Here is a 20,632-nt window from a genome sequence, read left to right as displayed (position 1 = left end):
ATATAAATATATATATATATATATATATATATATATATATATATATATATATATATATATATATATATATATATACACACAGTAGTCAACATTTGAAGTTGATCAGTAAAGTTAATCAAAGCTGTCCTAAGAAAAGAACACATTGTGGTTTATGGAAACTTAGATTAAATGTTGACTAGTGTATAGTTTTTTAAACATCATGAATGCAGATGTATTTAAAGCACTTAAAGAGACATGAGAGACAGTTTAATGAAGGGTGACGCTGCTTCTCTGTTAGTTTCCTCCTGAAGCGAGGTTTTGTTTTTCAGTTTGTTATTCAGCGAAACGAGACGAGACGAGAGTACGAGCCACTGACAAACACCTCTCAGATAATGAGATGCAGGAGTCCAACGCCAGCGCAGCGGGAGAATCATGATAACTGAGTCTCACACACACACACACACACACGCCTCCGAGAGTGTTTACACAGCCAAGAAGCTTCTGTCAAACAAACACTGACAGCGCTTCGGAGTGCTTTTACTGGTGTATAAAAACAAGACACGCACGAAAACTGTGTAAACTCCTTCAGAATCAAACCAGAAAACTCTGTCAATCTTTAAAACACAGATGAAGATATTTGTAATGAACTCTGAGTGGTTTAGATCATTGTTTAGATGTAAATAAAAATACAAATCTGTTCATCATATAAAATGATTGTGTCTATGAATTAAAGCGCTCTATTCACATGGATTGGTTTCATGACACATTTATGATCTTTTTGGATCTTTTAGATTTTGGTTTCCTTTCAGTGAAGGAACCGGAAACTCTCAGGATTCATTAAAAATAACTTAATTTGTGATTATCCAAAGGGTTAATGATTCAGAACGACATTAGGACGAGTCAAACGATAAAAAACTAAAACTGAAATAAATTAATTTAGTTTTAATTAAAATAAAATAAAAATTTACTAAATAAATATAGAAATACATTAAATATAAAAAACAAATATATAAAAATAAAAACTGAATACAAATACAATGAACATGAACATTAAACAAAATAAATTAAATAAAAAAAAAAATTTCTTATTACTTTTGTTATTTTTATTACCTAAAATAAATGAAATATTTAAAAATATATATTTTATTGGCTAGTTGCCAAACCAACATTTCTCATTTTCATTTGGTTTGAGTTGAAGTACTAAAATAACTAAAAATAAAACCTAAAATTGATAAAGTATAGACAAAAAAAAAAAAAACTACTAATACAAAGCAAGGGCAAAAAAACTTTTTTTATTTTATTCTAAATATATATATATATATATATATATATATATATATATATATATATATATATATATATATATATATATATATATATATATATATATATATTACATTTCTATTCTAGCTAATTTCAAAGGCAACATTTCTCATTTTTATTTAATTTAACCTAATAACAAACCATTTATATTTAAAATTGATTTTAAACACTTAAAAAAGATAATAAATATAGAGATAATAAAAATGTAAAATTACTACATTTCAACACATTTTTTTATAAAAACAGAAAATATAAAAAAAAATTAAAATATAAAAAGTTTTTCAGCGACACTAAAACAACACGAGATGACAATACGTCTAATCTCAGGTGAACTGTCTCTTTAAGAGTCGCTGAAGTGAAGCAGGAGAGAATAATGGGTTTCAGACTTTGCTTGATGGGAAAATAATCTTTTGAAATATAAGAATGTGGTTCTGAATAAATGAGCTTCAGAGCAGACTGGAGAGGAGCGGATGGAGAAATGGCTGGCAGGAAGCTCCAGGCTGTTTCTGTCCCTCAAGGCCACTCGCTCTGATTGGCTGAGCCTCAAAACCACAGCCAATCAGACGCAAGACTGGAATCATGAGCCAAAACTGTGGCGATGCTAAACACCGGATCTGGATTGGTCCAGAACAAGAGGAGCGCCTCGAACGATGACATTAACTGAGGATAAAAGCAGGAGGTGGAATCAAATCTAATAAACAGAGTCATGAAATGAATTTGATGCCGAATAACACACACTCTCTGAAAGATGTCAAAACAAGCATGAATAAAACAAGCATCAGGCCAGCTTAATAATGCATGCTGTCGGTTCCCTGCTGCTCTTTATTGTTATGCATCCCAGCATGCTCTGCTCCTCTGTGACGTCTGACAGCGACTAGGAAAGCAAAAGCAGTGTGGTCCGGAATCTTCTGAATTATTTTATTCACAAATAAACTTCCTCAAGACAGTCTCAAGACACCAGGGGCCCTATCTTGCACCCAGCGCAATTGACTTTGTACACCGACGCATGTGTCATTCCTATTTTGCACCCGCGCAAAGCGCGCTTTTCCCTCCACAGAAGCACGTCGCTAAACTAGTGAATGAACTTGCGCTCCCTGGGCGGTTCAGCGCAAAAAAGGAGGCGTGTTCCGGCGCAAACAATCCCTGGTGCTATTTTGCTGTTCCATTAAACAATTGCGCCACTGACCAGAAAAAACCTAGTCTAAAGTCAGTGGCGCGTTGCGCGTTGTTCATTATGCTATTTTAAGGGCGCATGCTTGACCATAATGTATAGCGTGCACAACGCGCATACACTTTGCTCATGTAATCTACACAGATGCAACAGTTATTTTTGCAAATCATAAACTGTTACACTAAAAAAAAAATATTAACACATGAGATGACGGAAATCATTGTGGTGTGCCACGAAGATGTGAAAAAATAGGCATAAATCTAGCTTACAAATTATTCAGGCTAATTGTAGTAATTAAGGATCAGACCTGTTTGCCCAATAGTGGCAAGACATATAGGCTATGTAAGGACATCTGACAAATATGTTTGTCCGTCAAGAACCAGGAAAAAAAATCGATGAAACAATTGTGGCTATTTCCTCCCACGCCTGTTTAACCGACGCTATTTTGGGTGGGTTTCTCCCATCCCCATACAACACAACTTCTCTGTCTTTCACTGCTCTTACAAGAACATCAGTCTCCTCGGCTGTGAACCGCTCCTGGCGTGCGCCTGGTAAATACGCCATAATAATAGCAATCCATAATGGAACTTGCGCACCTGCTTTTAAAGGGAATGTTGGATGACGCTCTGATTGGTTTATTTCACGTTACGCTCAAACCACACCTATGAATAATGAAGCTACTTCAGACCAACCCATTTTAGATTTGCGCCGGGCGCCAGAGCCATTTATCCCGCCGGGAAAATAGCAACAGCGCCGAGACCCGCCCACAAACTTACTTGCGCTTCGCGCTTTGACACTTGCGTTTCAGATCGTTAAAATAGGGCCCCAGGTGTTCAAATGTTGGATTCTGATACATTAAATATACATTTATACAAGAATGACCTAGTTTCTATCTAATGAAATAGTTAAATTGTGTCATAAGACTTAAAAACCAAAGAATTTGTGAAATCAGATTTTATTTTAGAACTTATTTGACATTTTCATTATTTTTTAAATATATTATAGAAGCTTGTTTCTGCTGTGCGATAACAAAACAAAATAATAATAGTAATTTGAAATATGACACAGTTTCTCTTAAGAAATAGTTATAATGTACCATGATTTAAAACTGAAAAAAATTGTGAAACAGAATCAGAATCAGTTTTAATTTAATTGATGCTCTGTTTTCATTTTTAGTTAAAGTTTAAGTAATTTGTTGTTTTTTGTAATGTATTACTTTTTATATTACTATTTATTAAATAATATGGAAGATAATTTCCACCCTGTAATAAAAATAAAAAGGTAATAGTGTAATTTTATCTCACAGTTCAGCCATGGAATAAAAAAAAAAAAATATAAATCTCACAATTTTGACATTTTTTATATCTCAATTCTGACTTTTACTCTCATAAAAAAAGTTTATATCTTGCAATTCTGATTGTATATCTCTGAAAATAATAAATGTTGATAAAAATAAAAAATATTCTTCAATAAAAAATAATAAAAATTCAATTTAAAATTCAAATTAATTTAGAAAAAAATTAGAAATAAACAAAAATAAAAATTCAGAATGCTAATTCTGGTGAAAGTGAAGTTTTTTGTGAGTATTTTATAAAGTTTTTTAGTTTTAGTTACTAAAAAATAAGAAGAGGAGCGCCTCGAAAATAAGAAATGTTGTTTTGACAGCTGTATTTAACTTTTTTTTATTTGAAGTAAAAAAAAAAAAAATCTTTTAGTTTTGCTTTTATTATTTCTATATCAACTCTGACCAAACACTTTTTTTACAGTAAAAATTACACATGAATGACCCGAGATTATTTAAAGATGCATACATTTTTTGCACTTTTATGCAACTCATTAAAAAACACAGAACCTCACATTAGAAAAAGAACAACATCCTGTCTGATAATACGGCGGGCGGCAACAGTTGCTAAGGTAAGACGGATGAAACTACAGGACAATCGGGATCCAACAAAACTAAAACATCTTACATACATCCAAAAAGGGCTGCTTACCTCGTTTATCTTTTCCAAAGTTAATGTACGGAATAACACGAAGCAAAAGGAAAGATAAGGGAATACTTTAGTGTTGGTCATCTCAATCCACTATTCAACATGGAGGAGAAAAACACAGTAAAGACAAGCAACTTTCAGATGGAGGAGTGAGAGCTGAACTCCACGTCTACCTGAACTCTAAAAACAATCTTTATCCATAATGAATCGAGCCCTCGGGGCGGCTCGCAACCCAACCGCGGTCTGGGCTGAAATATTCATTTCATTGAGATGTGAAGGATAAAGCTGTGAGGTTACAGTGAGAGGATGCACAAACACAGCTGCAACTCGAGTCTCAGGCGCTTTAGACATTCACAAACAGCTCGTGTGTGTGTGTGTGTGTGTGTGTGTGTGTGTGTGTGTGTGTGTGTGTGTGTGTGTGTGAAGGCGAGAGCTAAAGCGTGTGCATTTAACGGGATTCAACAGTGGTTTGGTGATGACATGAGCTCATGGAGATAACACTGCAAACAATGCTCTTTCTCAGTATTTCTGTCTTGTTTTCCAGCGTAAATATCTACACAATCTTAGATCTTTCAGATGTATTTACTTCAGAAGGATAATGACTTATAAATTATGACATTTAAGTGAGTTTATGCTTAAGAAATATCTACCAATGGGGTAATTAAAACATGAATGTATCAATTTTTACTGTATTAAGCAACATCTAGCTTCACAAATTTATTTTCAGAAAATGAGACCGTATTTAATCATTCTAATAATAATTTGCATCTCAAGTAAATGTATCTTGATTTAAGTATATTTAGATGTTTGTACTGAAAAACAAGACAAAATATTTAAGTGTTCTTAAATCAAGACACATTTACTTATGCAAAATGATTTAAGAAATTAAGTGTTGTTTAGTTTATTTCTAAAATAAGAAAGAAATGTGCTAATGGGGTCAGAAAATTTTCTTTTTTTCCCTCTTGTTTTAAGCATAAACTAACTTAATATATAGAAAACAAGTAAATGTATCTTGGTTTAGATTTTACTGGAAGACGAGACAAAAATGTTATCTGAAAATACTTCAATCAAGATACTTCTACTTGTGAAGCAAAATTATTTAGAATTTAGATATTAAGTCTTAAAATATTAATATTAATAGAAAAATGCATTAAAATTAAATTAGTTTATGCTTAATACAAAATAAAATAAAATAAAAAATAAGTCAGCGGGTTAAGAAAATCAATAATTTTCCCTTAAATCAAGTTTATTTTTCTGATAGCTTTGCCAGATATTTTTCTGGTTTTAAGAACAAATTCACTTCATTAAAAAAAAAAATAATAATAATAATAATAAAATATTTTATTTCAAAGATAAAAATAAGACAAAAACGTTATCTAAATATATTTAAATTGAGATACATTTACTTTATATGCTAAATTATTTAAGATATGAACAATTAAAATTAAACAAGTTTACAATTAAAACAAAAATAAAAATCTGTCAATGGGAGAATAAAATTAATTTTGTTTTCCATATGAATAATTCTTTTTAAGCATAAACTTATAAGACAAACATTTTATAACTTTTATAACTTAATATAAGTTATTTTACATTTCAACAAAGTTGTTTTGAGTCCATGCTTAAATCAAGAAAAATATCGGCTAAAGGGGTCCAATAAATAATAATAATAACGTATTACCTTTAAAGTTTATTTCTCTGTTCCCCTTGATACAATTTGTTTCTTGTTTGAAGCTTAAACTCTTTAAGTCACTTTGATACTTAGTTAATGTTTCGATTAAAAAACAAGTTCACATAATTGCACTGAAAAACAAGACAAAAACATTGAGCAAAAAGGTTTTTGCAGGGAATATCAATAAAACAGTTGAGCGAAAAATGAATAAGTTGTCATTTCAAACCTATATGACTTTCAAAAAGAGATGTTGAACAAAACGTCTCTGAAAAAACGTGTCTAACATCTCCTTTCGTGAACTTTGGAATGACATTGGGATGAGTGTGGTGATTATATTCAATTACCACCATTAAAAAATAATATGCATGCAGTGACATAGAAACATATGATATCGAGAGTAAACTAAAGACAAAATGTGACCATGCAGCACAAAAACAGTCTTAAGTCTCTTGGGTATATTTGTAGAAATAGTCACAATTATACATTTCTCTTTTATGCCAAAAATCATTAGGATATCAAGTAATATTTTGTAAATTTTCTACTGTAAGTATATCAAAACGTAATTATTGATTAGTAATATGCATTGCTAAGAATTAATTCGAACAACTTTAAAAGATGATTTTCTTGATATTTAAATTATTTGCATCATCAGATTCCAATTTTTCAAATAGTTGTATCTCAAACAAATATTGTCTTCTCCGAACAAACCACACATCAATGAAAAGATGATTTATTTAGCCGTATGACTGTTTTTGTGCTCCAGGGTCACAAATAAGCAAAAGGACGCACCTCGTATTCCTCTTTGAAGCCGTAACCCTCGGCACACTTCATCTGCGTGATGTGCTGGAGGAGATCGGCCACACGGATGGCCGGATGAAGCTGTCCCGTCTGATATGGGACGTCCACCGCCTCGCGCTTCTTGAAGGAGTGAGTGTGCGACTGAACCAAGCTGCTGGTCTCGCTGTTCATGGTGTGGTTTTCATCTGACGGGAAAAACGCAAGGGAGAAACGCTCAGCAAACGCAAACGGCGAAGGACTGGATGAGCAGTAGGTTGACGACTACATGAAGAGATGAGCACAGAACAACAGGTGAGTCGAGTCCAAACATGTGCATAAACAGAACCAACAAAACCAAGCCGTCTGTTCTAGCTAAAGAAACTGGCTATCCGATGTCAAAATGAGGTCGCACGAATGGTGAAATGGTGATGTCTGGATGTGGCACCTTCACGACAGGGTTGGGAACCAATAACCAAAAGAAAGCACATTTGAGGATGCAGGTGAGTGAAGGATGTCACCATTGGGCAAAATGATTAGAACGGTAGTATTTCCACCAGCTAAAATGGTTTTAAACCCTTTTTAGCTGGTGGAAATACTAGTGTTGTGATGATTTGGCCACTGGTGTACTTTATGTATGAAGAGGGCGGTCACGGGTGACGCCATGCTAGCTAATGGGAGGCGAAATGCGACACAAGGCCATGCGAGAGAGGCGACACGGTTTGAGGGGAGAGGGGGGAGCGGATCCCACTGACAGTCACCCCCAAAAAAACACAGGGCCGATTGGCAACTTACCATTAATGGGCACTTTTTTAGAGGATACATAGGTTAAACGTGAAGAAAGAAAACAGGAAGAGAGAGGAAAAAGGGTGTAAGCAACAAGATAGTTGAAGCAAGAGCAGCTACACATGAAGTCCAGAGAGTATCTGAGGTTCTGACTGACTTCCTCTGAACCGTCTGAGGTGTCGAAATGAAGGAATGAGACGAGGCCGAATCTGAACCTGCTCGACGCTCGGGTTCTCCGAGTACAAACCCCATTCAGACCCTCCAACGTTAAGAGATAAACCTTTCTAAACAGAGCTGGGAGGTTACGAGAGTCAGAGATTATCATGGATCAAGTGTTTTGCAGATCGTGATGATATTGATCTTGCAACGTTGTTTCAATGTTGCACTTTTCCGAATATCTTGTTAAAATTTCAATGTTGAAGTTTTGATCACAGTTCAATGTTTACTCGTTGTTTCCTTTGGTAATGTTTTTGCATTAAACAATTGTTTTTTAATTATTTCAACGCTTGTTCATGGGTGAATTGAATCAGTGGTGAATTTTGTATCAATGTTGCAAATCGCATCGACACTTATCTTACTGAACATTTTTGCGTTAAATGCCAATGTTTTTAAACTTAGTTATAACAACTGACTATTTCAACCACATTTCAATTTTGATTCAGTGTTGAATTTTGTTTCAATTTTGCCGATCAAATCAACAATGACCTCACAACATTGTTTCCACGTCTTACTTTTCTTACAGATCTGGATAAAATTTCAATGTTGAAGTTTTAAACACAGTTCAATGCTTATTCAATGTCATGGATCAAGGCTAATATAGTGTTGAATTTTGTTTTGTTTTCGCAAATCAAATCAAGCATTTCCTAGCAATGCTGTTTTACTTCTATACATATATAGATCTTGTTAATATTTCAGAATTGTAAGTACTTTGGTAATGCTTTTACATTAAACATAATAGTTTTTCAATGTTGAAACAACAACATGCATTATTTCAACGCTTGTTCATGGGTGAATTGAATCAGTGTTGAATTTCGTATCAATGTTGCAAATCGAAATGACACTGATCTTACTGAACATTAAAATTATTTGCATTAAATGGCAATGACTTTCAACACTGATATAACAACTGACTTTATTTCAACCACATTGATTGAATCAATGATTGATTCAGTGTTGAATTTTGCCGATCAAATCAACAATGACCTCGCAACATTGTTTCCACGTCTTACTTTTCTTACAGATCTGGATAAAATTTGAATGTTTTGGCAACATTGAAACAACACTTACGTTATTTCAACTCTGACATTATTTATTCAATGTCATTGATCAACGTTGATTTCCTACAGATCTTGTTAAAGTTTCAATGTTGAGTTTTTTCACAACCATTTAAATCTAAACAAATTTTCAGTTAAAACAACATCTTACATTATTAATTTTATTGTTGATTTCGAAGTATTTTGTTAAACTTTTTAGAACGTTGTAAGCGTTAACATTATCAATTTAAATTATTTCAATCACATTTCAAACTTTAGGTTATTCACAGGTAGATCAAATTCATGGATCAATGTTGAGTTTTTTTATTTATGTTTCGGTTTAATTTCAGTGTTGACTTATTTTACCTTTTTACAAACGTTTATCCCTTTTTTACGTTGAAAAAACAACTTACATTATTTTGTTGCATCTTTACAAATCAAATAAGTGTTGATACAGAAATGTTGTTTCAACATTTTACTTTTTGTACAAAACTTCTTAAAACATAAATATTTTTTGAGCATCCAAGACTAAACTTTTTTTTCCACCATTCATTATTTACAAGCAAATCAAATATCATGGATGTAGAAGATATTAGTTTTGCCAATCAAATCAACATTGATATTGCAAATAGTACATTTTGTACATTTTAACAACTATTTATCACTAAATGTTTCTCCGATGTTGAAACAGTTGTGCTGCATAATATTTTTGTGATGCATTTTATTTTTCAGGATTCGCAGATGAATAGAAGTTCAAAAGAACAGCATTTATTCGAAGGAAAACCTTTTGTAACATTAGAAATGCCACTTTTGATAAAATTAATGCCTCATTGATGAATAAAAATATTTTCTGTTTTCGAAGCAATTTTAGTTAACGTTTTAGTATTTGTGTTGTGTGTTTTTGTAATTTTTATTTGCTTTCTTATCCACTTGCATTTCAGTTTTCAAGTAAAATTAATCAGAGATGTGTCGCGACTAGCTAAAATAATTTTTATTTTTATTTTAGTATACTTCGGTAGAAGTTTATTTTACTTTAAATAACACTGAGGATTTTTTCTGATAACTGCAATAAAATATATATTTTATTTGAGTAAATGTAATATATTTAATGTAAATTTTCAGAATTATATTTTTATTGTCTTTCAAATTAATGAATGGGGAAAATACTTACTGAACCCAAGACATAATTCAGTGTAGTGTTTTGGAGCTGTATTTAGTTTATAGTTTAGCAATAAAATGGGTACTGCTCTAAAAACTGGCGTGTGCACAATTGATTTTCTAAAGACAAAGTGTGTTTTAAATGCTATCGTGAGCTTAAAGAGTGCGTCTGAAGACACTGATGGAAATGAAGATGGGTCGCTTTATTCGTTCGTGCCACACTGTCACTCCCCCCTCATCCGGTCCACATTATCTGTCCATGCACATGAGAGGTCATAGACATACGTGACGTCACACGCACGACACCGAATGCGGATGGGATGGGGTGAAGCCTCGGCTCGGGGAGGAATAAACCCTCAAGTCTCACACAGAAGAGAAAAGCAGGCAGGTATGAATGTGAGGAAGCGTCAGATCTACTTCCTGTCTGTCTCTCGTCAACACAAACAAGCTGTTCTCAGGACGCCGTCATGTGTGGAAACAGAAGCAGAGGTTTTCTCACCTAAGATTGCGGTCGGCACGAAGGGATCTGCTCACGGCCGAGAGACGTGCAGAGGTTTACAGAGAAGAGAAAAGCGGTTCAGTCCACACTGATCCAGATCAAGTCAGTACTGCATTAGTCAGGAAGGTTAAACAGGTGGCTATACAGACATAACTAGTTATGCATAGACCCCATGAAATGGTTAGCAACCTTGCCCAAAGAACAAAGTTTGGAGTCAGTAATTTTTTTTACGTGCATTTATTTAATCAAAAATGCTGTCAAAAATTGTGAAATATTATTCTAGTGTAAAACATCTGTTTTCTGTGTGAATCTGTGTTAAAGTGTAATGTATTTCTGTGATGCTCCGCTGTATTTTCAGCATCATTCCTCCAGTCTTCAGTGTCACATGATCTTCAGAAATCAGAATAATATGATGATTTACTGCTCAAGAAACATTTCTGATTATTATCAATGTTGAACACAGTTGTGCTGCTTAACATTTTCGACGAAATTGTGATACATTTTATTTTTCAGGTTCTGAAGACAGAATTTATTTGAAATAGAAATCTTTTGAAATATTATAAATGTCCTTACTGTCACTTTTGATAAATTTAATATGACCTTATTAAATAATTAAGATAATATTTTAGTTTTAAATAATATTTTATATTAAAAATTATATTTGTTTATTTTAATTTTAGTTATAGTAATTTTGTTGTTAATTTAGTATTACATTTTTTAGTACATCAAGTTAAATGAAACAAATACTAAAGTTTTCATTTTCATTTGAGTTTGTTTGGCATATTTTAGTTGAAGTTTATTAAATTTCAAGTTACTTTTTTTTAGGATATATAGAATTATTTTTTATATATATTTATTCAGTTGAGTTTATTTTATGTTTAGTAATTTTACGTTTTTTATGATATTTGGAATAAAATAAGCTTTAAAATTTTTAATTTAGCATATTTTAATTCAGTTTATTTTATTGCAAGAAATAAAACTGATGTTTTTGTAAAAGTTCCTTAAAAACAAAAAAATCAAATCTTACTGACCCCAAACTTTTGAAGGATATTATCTTCTGAAAGTGTATTTCTGTACTCTTTAGTGGATACAGATGAGCTCAAAGTTATAGATGTGAGTTGAAGGGAGTCTCAGTGTGATTTCATGTGGTCTCTAAAGCTCAGCTGAGCAAAGCACAGAAACAGACGTGACAAAAGCACAGCAGAACAGAGGAACGCTGAGCTTTACCTGGATAGTAGGAGTTTGGCACAGCGGTGCTCAGTGTGTTAGTCTTCACGGTGAACGACGACGGCGAGGAGACAGCTTTCAGAAGAAAAAGCAAGCAGGACGTGATGAATACATCTGAACTCTTAAAACACTGACAAACATTTCAGTGACTTACATTTCTGTATAAATCAAACATGTCACTATACAATTATTTAATGAGTTTTATTTGTATTTTGATGTTGTTAATCTTAAAAACTGTCTTATAAACAGCATGTGTGTTTTTTGTTTATATTTTGAATTATATATAATATTTTGCCATTTTTATTGTCTATATAGTTTTTTTTATTACCTTTCAGTTTTAGATTTTTAGACCGTTTTATTTAATTTGCGTTATTTTTGTATACTATTGATATACTATTAAATTGTGAATTTTCTGTTTTCATGTTAATTTAGTTAGTGTTAGTAATTCTGTTGTATGTTTTTGTCATTATGTATTTTTACATTCTAATTACTGTAGCTTTAAAGCTTTAGTTTTCAGTTTTAGTTGTTAGTTTTGTAAAATTTGATTTAGATTTTGTCTTTATATGTTCTTTTATTTATTTACTTTTTTACATTTTACTGTGCATTTTTGTCTTAAAAAAAAAAAAAAAAATATATATATATATATATAGTTTTTATGACGTATTAGTTTTAAGTTTTAGATTATTTAGCTTTAGTTACGTGACATTTAGTATAGTGTTAATATACTATAAAGTTTGTTAAAACCGTTATCTAGATTTAATTTTTATATTTTAAGGTATAATATTTTTTTATGTCTATATAATGTTTAGTCAAAGATTATTTTGTTATTTTAGTTTCTGACTAATGATACACATTTAAAATTAGTAAATATTTCGAAGTAGATTTTATTTATTTTCTACATTAAAATATTTTTTTCATTTGAATTTTAATCAAAGTTTTAGCAATTTAGTTTTTTGTTAAGTAGTTTTTTTAAATGTCTAAATAGTTTTTATGTTTTAGTTTTAGTTTGTTGTTCTAGTATACTACTGATATATGTTTAAAGCTTTTGTTAATATTTAGATTCAGATTTTCTCATCATATGTTATTAAAAAATTTAGTAAACATTTAAAAAATTGTTCTGTTTCTTTTTTTGTCTTTAAAAAAAATCTATATAGTTTTAAAGTTTTAGTTTAAGTTTTATATTATTTCATTTGACTTATTTTAGTATTCTGCTAATATACTATTAAAGTTTGTTAATACCTATATATAGATTTTTTTTTGTAAAATACTTTTACTGTCTATATAGTGTTTAGTTTTAGATTATTGAGCATTGGTTATTTTACTTTCTGACTATTCTGAGATTTTTTTTTTTTTTTTACATTTATTCTTTTTATTTACATTTTAGTCAAAGTTTTTGTAATTTGGTTGTGTTTTTTATTTTATTTCAATGTATCTATATAGATTTTATTCATGGACTTGAAACCTTTTTTTTATTTTTTTACTTAAACTCATGAAGAGGAGAAAGCAGCCGTGTTTTACTACAGACCACAGGCTGGTTCTGTCAGTATGAGAATGCTAAAGTGTCAGTCAATCACAGACAGCAGGAGAAGGTCACGTTAAGAGCCCATCTTTATTTATTCATCCCTGTTTGTGGCCACTTCACACAGAGCCACACGTCTGTCACAGAAGCTGAGGGATGCAATATTAAACTACACTGTCACGTGATCAAAGAAGATGTCGTTGTACTCTGTATTTCACTTTCACTGTGAGCAGGACGGCCGAGGGACTCTCTGTAAATCATGTCTCAATCAATCATAATAACCACCTTATGAATCCGGTGATGTGGAAAATATGGACGGAATTAACTTTTGATTTAATTCTGCAAAATTTGGGAGTAGGGATGAACACTTTATAGATTTGCGATACAGAACAGTGTCTTAAAACATTATGATAGAAATATATTACTACTGTAAAATATAAATATGAAAATGTCACAATTCTTGAAATAGTAATAAGAATAGTACAGTTTACTAATCATTTTACATAATCAATATCAAACAATTGTTCAGCTATTTTCTGCTGTCTCTGCTGTGCAGCACTTTGCTTGCCAAAATAATCAAATAGAAATAAAGGGATTACATTGTAAAGTATTATTTAAATTGTTAAATAAATAAGTAAACTTTCTTGATTATACATATGTATAACATCATAAATAAATGAATAAATGAAAAATAAATAAATAAATAAATGATGGAATTAATTAATAAATTAAAATTTAATTAAAAAATCAAGTTTTTGTAAATATTAAAATTGTAATAATTTTTTTTATTGTTATAGTCTTATGAAATTAATTGATTGGATTACAAAAACTCAATTAAACCATTAAAATGGAATCCAAATATCATTCATAAATAAATACATACAAAAAATTCATAGGACACTATTATTGTGGTTAAATGGTTAAAGTTTTATGAATTAAATGTAATTAAAACTTACAATTTTAAAACAGAAAACAAAATTTCCGAAAAATGTAAACGTATCATGAGCTACAATTATTGAATGAATTTAGAATTGGTTAAAGTTTCATACATTTAATTGATTAGACATCCTCTTTTGTTAGTACAATTTAACTGAAGCATTACAATGGAATTATTACATTTAAAAAATAAATAAATGGGACAATATTTATCTGAGATACAACTATTTGAAAATCTGGAATCTGAGGGATTAAAATAATCTAAATATTGAGAAAAATCATCTTTAAAGTTATTCAAATGACGTTTTTAGCAATGCATATTACTAATCAAAATTTAAGTTTTGATATATTTACGGTAGGAATCGTATAAAATATCTTCATGAACATGATCTTTACTTAATATCCTAATGATTTTTGACATAAAAGAGAAATGTATAATTTTGACCCATACAATGTATTGTTGTGTATTGCTAGGGTCACAGATAAGATGCATTAAATCCCTTTAGGATACTTGTATTGACATGTGTGGAGTTTGCTCGGTACAGAAGACAGTGTTCACTGTGGTGTGATGCTCAGAGACTCACAGCGTCCGTTCAGGTTGTGTGTGTCCATGAATGAAATGGCCTCGTCGCAGCTGGTGCCCTGCTCAGCGTAGCTCTTGTCCATGGAGTTCACCATCACCGTCATCTCCTGCCTCGTGCTGCTCAGCGTCTCCTTACGCTTCTTCGCCAGTTTCCTTCAGCAGAACACACACAAAGCACATTTCAGACCCAAGTCTCAGTCGCTCTTTAAAGTCTGCGTCACTTCACCAAGTACACAGTTACTGTCTGTGTGTGGAGAAACTGGATGCATCGGTGTAGAAATCAAGCACACTGCTGCACACTGACACGCGTCACAGTATTTATCTAATGGCTGCATGATTTAGAGGTTAAAAAAAATAAAATAAATAAAAATAAAAAATATCACACTGGAATTTTCCTGTAAAAAAACGGCACAATTTAGCTAAAATTGCATTGTGAGTGTAAATCTATCTAACTAATTACTGGTATTATAATTGCCAATAAAAACATTAAACAAAATATGAAACATTACTATTGTAATATTTCACTATAAAATAAAAGAGCATTTAGGAGGACCAATCATTGAATTTTACAACAAACTGTAAAAAAAAAAAAAAAAAAAAAAAAAAGTTGTACAATTTAGCCATTATTTGTTATTTTGTCATATTGTTACTAAATATTTGTATTAATAACAATCAATACAAATAATACACAAAAAATATTACTATTGAAAGATAAAAAAAAATCTAATAATAAAAATTATTATTATCATTAGAAAAAAAAATTATAACAATGATAATAATTTTACTTTACAGAAAATAATAATAAAATAAATAAATACAGCTGCACAATTTAACAAATCTTATTATTTATTATTTAATTCAAATTATAACAAATTAATCTATTAATATTATTAACAATAATACTATTACTAAATAAAAATAGTAAACAAGAAATATTACTATTGTAATTCCATTGTTATATTTCATTATAAATAAAAAAGACAAACATTTTTTTTTACCAAAACAAAGTAAAATAAATAAATAAATACAGCAGCACAATTTAGCCAAAACTTTTGTGCATTCACATCAACATAACTAACAACTTTCATTATTATTATTATTACATAAGACAATTCTTAAACAAAATAAGTTGCAATTGTAATTTCATCAATTATAATACTACTACAAATATTACAAATAAAAATTATGCCTGTTGTAATTTCCTAATTTTTTCAAATGTTAAATCCCATAAAAGCACACAGAGTCACGCTTCATTCTAAAACATGCATTGCATGCACTTACTCCATTAAATCCCAGTCACACTGAGCCCTAACGCAATTTCAGTTTTATTTGGGTTTTTATTCAGTTTAAGCCCTGGTTTATCCCTCTTCATCAAATCAGGTGAAAGCACCGAGAGCAGGTTAGACACCAGGACTGTGTTTCTGGCATGACTTCAGCGGGTCATTTTGATCATATTAAACCGCAGACAGCAGCAGCGCTCAGAGACACTCCTGAGAGCGTCTGTCACGCCGAACCGAACCGACTGATGGCCTCGGGCTTCGGGACAGACACAGGCTCAAACACTCGTCTCGCTCTCCTCAGCTTTCATTAAGAGCGGCTTTGGTGATGATGACATTCAGTCAGGGGACGCTGATGCAATATCAGTGTGTATGTGGGTTAAAACTGCTCGGGTAACACTGAAAACACTCTCATACTTTATCATACATTATAGAAATATTGCTCTAAAACATAGATTCTGGCAAAGCTCTGGCCCTGGCACAAGCTACAGGATTCGTGATCAATGCACCTGGACGAGCGGGCGCTGATAAAACTCTTCTGATATGAGCTTTAATGCGTCCATCTGTGAACGCTGAGAGCAGTGTGTGTGTGTGTCGGGGACCGATCTGTGCTTCCTCTCCGGTCTCAGGGGTCTGTCGGGGCCCATCGTATCTTTAATGGAAACCAGCGCAGCGACTCGATGGATCCGGCTCGGCTTTAAGTGCTTTAGAACAGAGCGGCGGTGCCTGGACGGACCTGAGCCACACATTAAACATAAATAAATGAAAGTGAAGCCATTTCTCTGCTTCATCCGTTCATCTGCTGAAGGTCAGCGCAATATGAACTTTTACAAATGGAAAAAAGATGGATGCTCGCCATTAGAGAGGTTTTTGAGTAATGCACACGTGTATCTCATCCGTCCTTTCTGCAGCAATTATTCTGAAGTTCTTACATTGAAGTCAAGTTCTGGAGCTATTATTGTTTTAAAAGTAGTAGTATTTTTATTTTTTTTTATTTTTTTTGTGTGATAAAGCTGGTTTTTATTCCTTTTGGAATTTTTTTTTCCTTTGGTAAATGAAAGATTATTGAAGCATGTTTTAACAGAAATACTATATATTTTTTATTTTAATTAAACATTTAATATTTCATATAATAAATATTAAATGCAATTATTAGATAAAGATAACTTTTAAATTATATAATATATTTTATACAATATATATATTATAATTTTTATATATTAAATAAAATTGTCATTATATACAAATTTATTAACTCTTAAATTATCTAAAAATTAAATTTTTTAAATTGGTCATCTTTTCTAAAAACGTCTATAATGTAAAAAAAAATTAATGAAATAAACTATGAAATACAATAATACAACAATAATTGTAGTACATGAAAATACAATTTTAGTTTATCTGCTTCAAAATGTAATGTTTAGTTCAGTGTGTTATTTGCATTTTCTTTGGGATTATTTGTGAAAGTTACTAGCAGTTTCTGAGTTTCAGAGTAAATCTACACCATTTTTTTATGATGATCTGCACACCTGGAGAAGCAACAATTGAAGTCTGCTTTTGGATGCACTTAAATTAAATTTAACAACCGGTGTAACCCTTTTATTTATTTTTATTTTTTAATGGGAACAAAACTGCTGAAAAGTGTGCTATATTCCACCTGATGATGCTGATGCAACAGGAAGTGCTTGATTGTTACTGTAAGTGTGGCGTTACATCAGCTCAAGGATGCTGAGCTGTTCAGAGCCGACCGCAGCTCTGCTCCAGGAATATAACTACACCAACACACTGAGATCTGGGCCTTAATGATCACTTACCAACACAACACATATATATATATATAAGCACAGCCAAATCTGCATTATTATTTTTTATTACATCAAAACATTGTTATATTAAATTAATACAAACTGCAACTGTTAAATTATATACAATAATAAAATAATAATAATGTAATGTAATGTAGTATCGTAGAATCGGTGGACGGGGCTAAAAGCTAGTGATGTAGAATCGGTGGGTGGTGCTAAACAGGCAGTGATGTAGAACTGATGGGCGGGGTTTAACAGGTAGTGATGTAGAATCAGTGGGCGGGGTTTAACAAGCAGTGATGTAGAATCGGTGGGCGGGGTTTAACAGGCAGTGATGTAGAACTGGTGGGTGGAGCTAAACAGGCAGTGATGTTGAATTGGTGGGCAGGACTTAACAGGCAGTGATGTAGAATCGGTGGGCGGGGTTTAACAGGCAGTGATGTAGAATCGGTGGGCGGGGTTTAGCAGGCAGTGATGTAGAATCGGTGGGCGGGGTTTAGCAGGCAGTGATGTAGAATCGGTGGGCGGGGTTTAGCAGGCAGTGATGTAGAATCGGTGGGCGGGGTTTAACAGGCAGTGATGTAGAATCGGTGGGCGGGGTTTAGCAGGCAGTGATGTAGAATCGGTGGGCGGGGTTTAACAGGCAGTGATGTAGAATCGGTGGGCGGGGTTTAACAGGCAGTGATGTAGAATCGGTGGGCGGGGTTTAACAGGCAGTGATGTAGAATCGGTGGGCGGGGTTTAACAGGCAGTGATGTAGAATCGGTGGGCGGGGTTTAACAGGCAGTGATGTAGAATCGGTGGGCGGGGTTTAACAGGCAGTGATGTACAATCGGTGGGTGGAGTTTAACAGGCAGTGATGTACAATCGGTGGGTGGAGTTTAACAGGTAGTGATGTAGAACTGATGGGCGGGGTTTAACAGGTTGTGAGGTAGAATCGGTGGGCGGGGTTTAGCAGGTAGTGATGTCGAATCGGTGGGCGGGGTTTAACAGGCAGTGATTTAGAATCGGTGGGCGGAGTTTAACAGGCAGTGATGTATAACTGGTGGGTGGAGCTAAACAGGCAGTGATGTTGAATTGGTGGGCAGGACTTAACAGGCAGTGATGTAGAGTCAGGTGTTGATCTTGCCCGGAGGCGTGTTTAGACACTATTACATCCTAGAGTAGAATACAAGCCTTCAATGTAATATGATTATAGACTAACAAGAAAGTTTTCAGTTCTGAAAATCTTTTTATAGTACAATGACCTCTTTCATGTCAAAAGATCAAGGGATTTTGGTTTCTCAGTTTATTACTCCCTTTAAATTTAAAGGTTTCTGTTAACAACGAACTTCTGCAGAGTTGAGAATGATAGCCAAAACACATGAACGCAAGGACCAATCAACAGCACTTAAAATGAGATTCTAAGCTAAAGAAATCCGAGCTTGATTGAAGCATAGCAAGTTCATTGTATAATGGCTATAAACAGTGATATTTCCAATGATTTCAACTTATATTTGGAGGGGCGAAACGTTACATATTTAAATGCATTACAGAATTTTATTTCTGTTAATTAACGTTAGAAATCACGATTAAGCGGTCTTAAGAAATGCCCGACAATTAGGACTCGTCAGGAACGGGGGCGCATGTAATAAACACAACGACCAACTGATATTCAGACCAGCTTGGTTTCCAGTGCTTTAAACAGTTCAATAACAACAATAACAACTCACAATGAATCAGTTGAAAGAACAATCTAATGATTCAATTAATTGATGCATTTGAACAAATCAGTTGAACAGAGGATTCAATGACTCAGTCGACTGTTTCGTTCCTGAATGAACATTACGCTTTTGGATGAATCAATTAAATAAATGATTCAATGGCTCATCAACTTGATTCCAAATGAATCAGTGTTTTCATTGAAATTGATTTGAATAAATGATTCAAATGACTCATTCATAAAAAGAGTCACTTGGCGCCACCTACTGGTGTATCTATTTAAAAGCAGAAAGAATCACTGCAAAATCCCTCCACAGACACTGACTCTTGGGTAATATATATACATCATGCGTGTGAATGTAATATATATTATGTTATATTTTTAGTATTCAATAATGAAATGGACAAGAATACTTTAAAGGCACAAAAACACATTGTATTTTTTCTCTATAGCATATCCAAACAGAATCTGCCTGTATGCTAATAAGGGATATGCCTGTTCCTTCAAACTCCAACTCTATGCAAATTTATTTTCCCAATTATTCTGATCTGATTTACTACAATGGGATTTCTGAGGTAATAACACTTCAAAGTGCAGAGATCGGGAGACTAAATCTCTGGTGTGACGCCGTGTAAACAACGGCTTTCGGATTTACTGCGCCTTGTCATCATCTAAATTGGCATACATTTCAGACGCTCGTATCAGCAAAGATTTGTCTTGAGGCTGACATTCTCACACTGCACTTAAAAACAAATTAGAGTCTCTACAGAAAGCCCTGGAAGATGACAGTAGCACAGCAATTACAGAGCCAGCTCGTTTCCTCATATCCAGTGGGTTCAGATACATTCGCACTCGCTAAACGCTAACGACTCCAGCGACACACTCGGGTTAAAGACCGCAGCGGCAAGACAAAGCACCGCAAACAACAGAGTCCCGCCGCTCAATGATGCTAGCAGGGGCGTAGCCATCATTTCAGA

General features: G+C 32.9%; 1 protein-coding gene across 13 annotated transcripts in view; it reads right to left on the bottom strand.

Moving 5' to 3' along the window:
- Positions 1–20,632, bottom strand: part of LOC128012969 (receptor-type tyrosine-protein phosphatase mu) — a 256,276-nt gene that overhangs the window by 25,022 nt on the left and 210,622 nt on the right. For 5 of the 13 annotated variants that reach the window (XM_052595595.1, XM_052595582.1, XM_052595584.1 and 2 more), the window contains 4 exons: positions 14,873–15,024; positions 11,834–11,908; positions 10,607–10,633; positions 6,926–7,119 (listed from right to left, as the gene is read on the bottom strand). In XM_052595595.1, the coding sequence (XP_052451555.1) occupies positions 6,926–7,119; positions 10,607–10,633; positions 11,834–11,908; positions 14,873–15,024 (448 nt within the window). The remainder of the gene's footprint in view (positions 1–6,925; positions 7,120–10,606; positions 10,634–11,833; positions 11,909–14,872; positions 15,025–20,632) is intronic. The other 8 variants (XM_052595589.1, XM_052595585.1, XM_052595583.1 and 5 more) reach the window with 3 other exon arrangements.

Source organism: Carassius gibelio, chromosome B24 (genome assembly GCF_023724105.1).
Source record: "Carassius gibelio isolate Cgi1373 ecotype wild population from Czech Republic chromosome B24, carGib1.2-hapl.c, whole genome shotgun sequence".
In the NCBI taxonomy this organism is placed as follows: domain Eukaryota; kingdom Metazoa; phylum Chordata; class Actinopteri; order Cypriniformes; family Cyprinidae; genus Carassius; species Carassius gibelio.
This window is presented reverse-complemented; position numbering and strand designations above follow the sequence as displayed.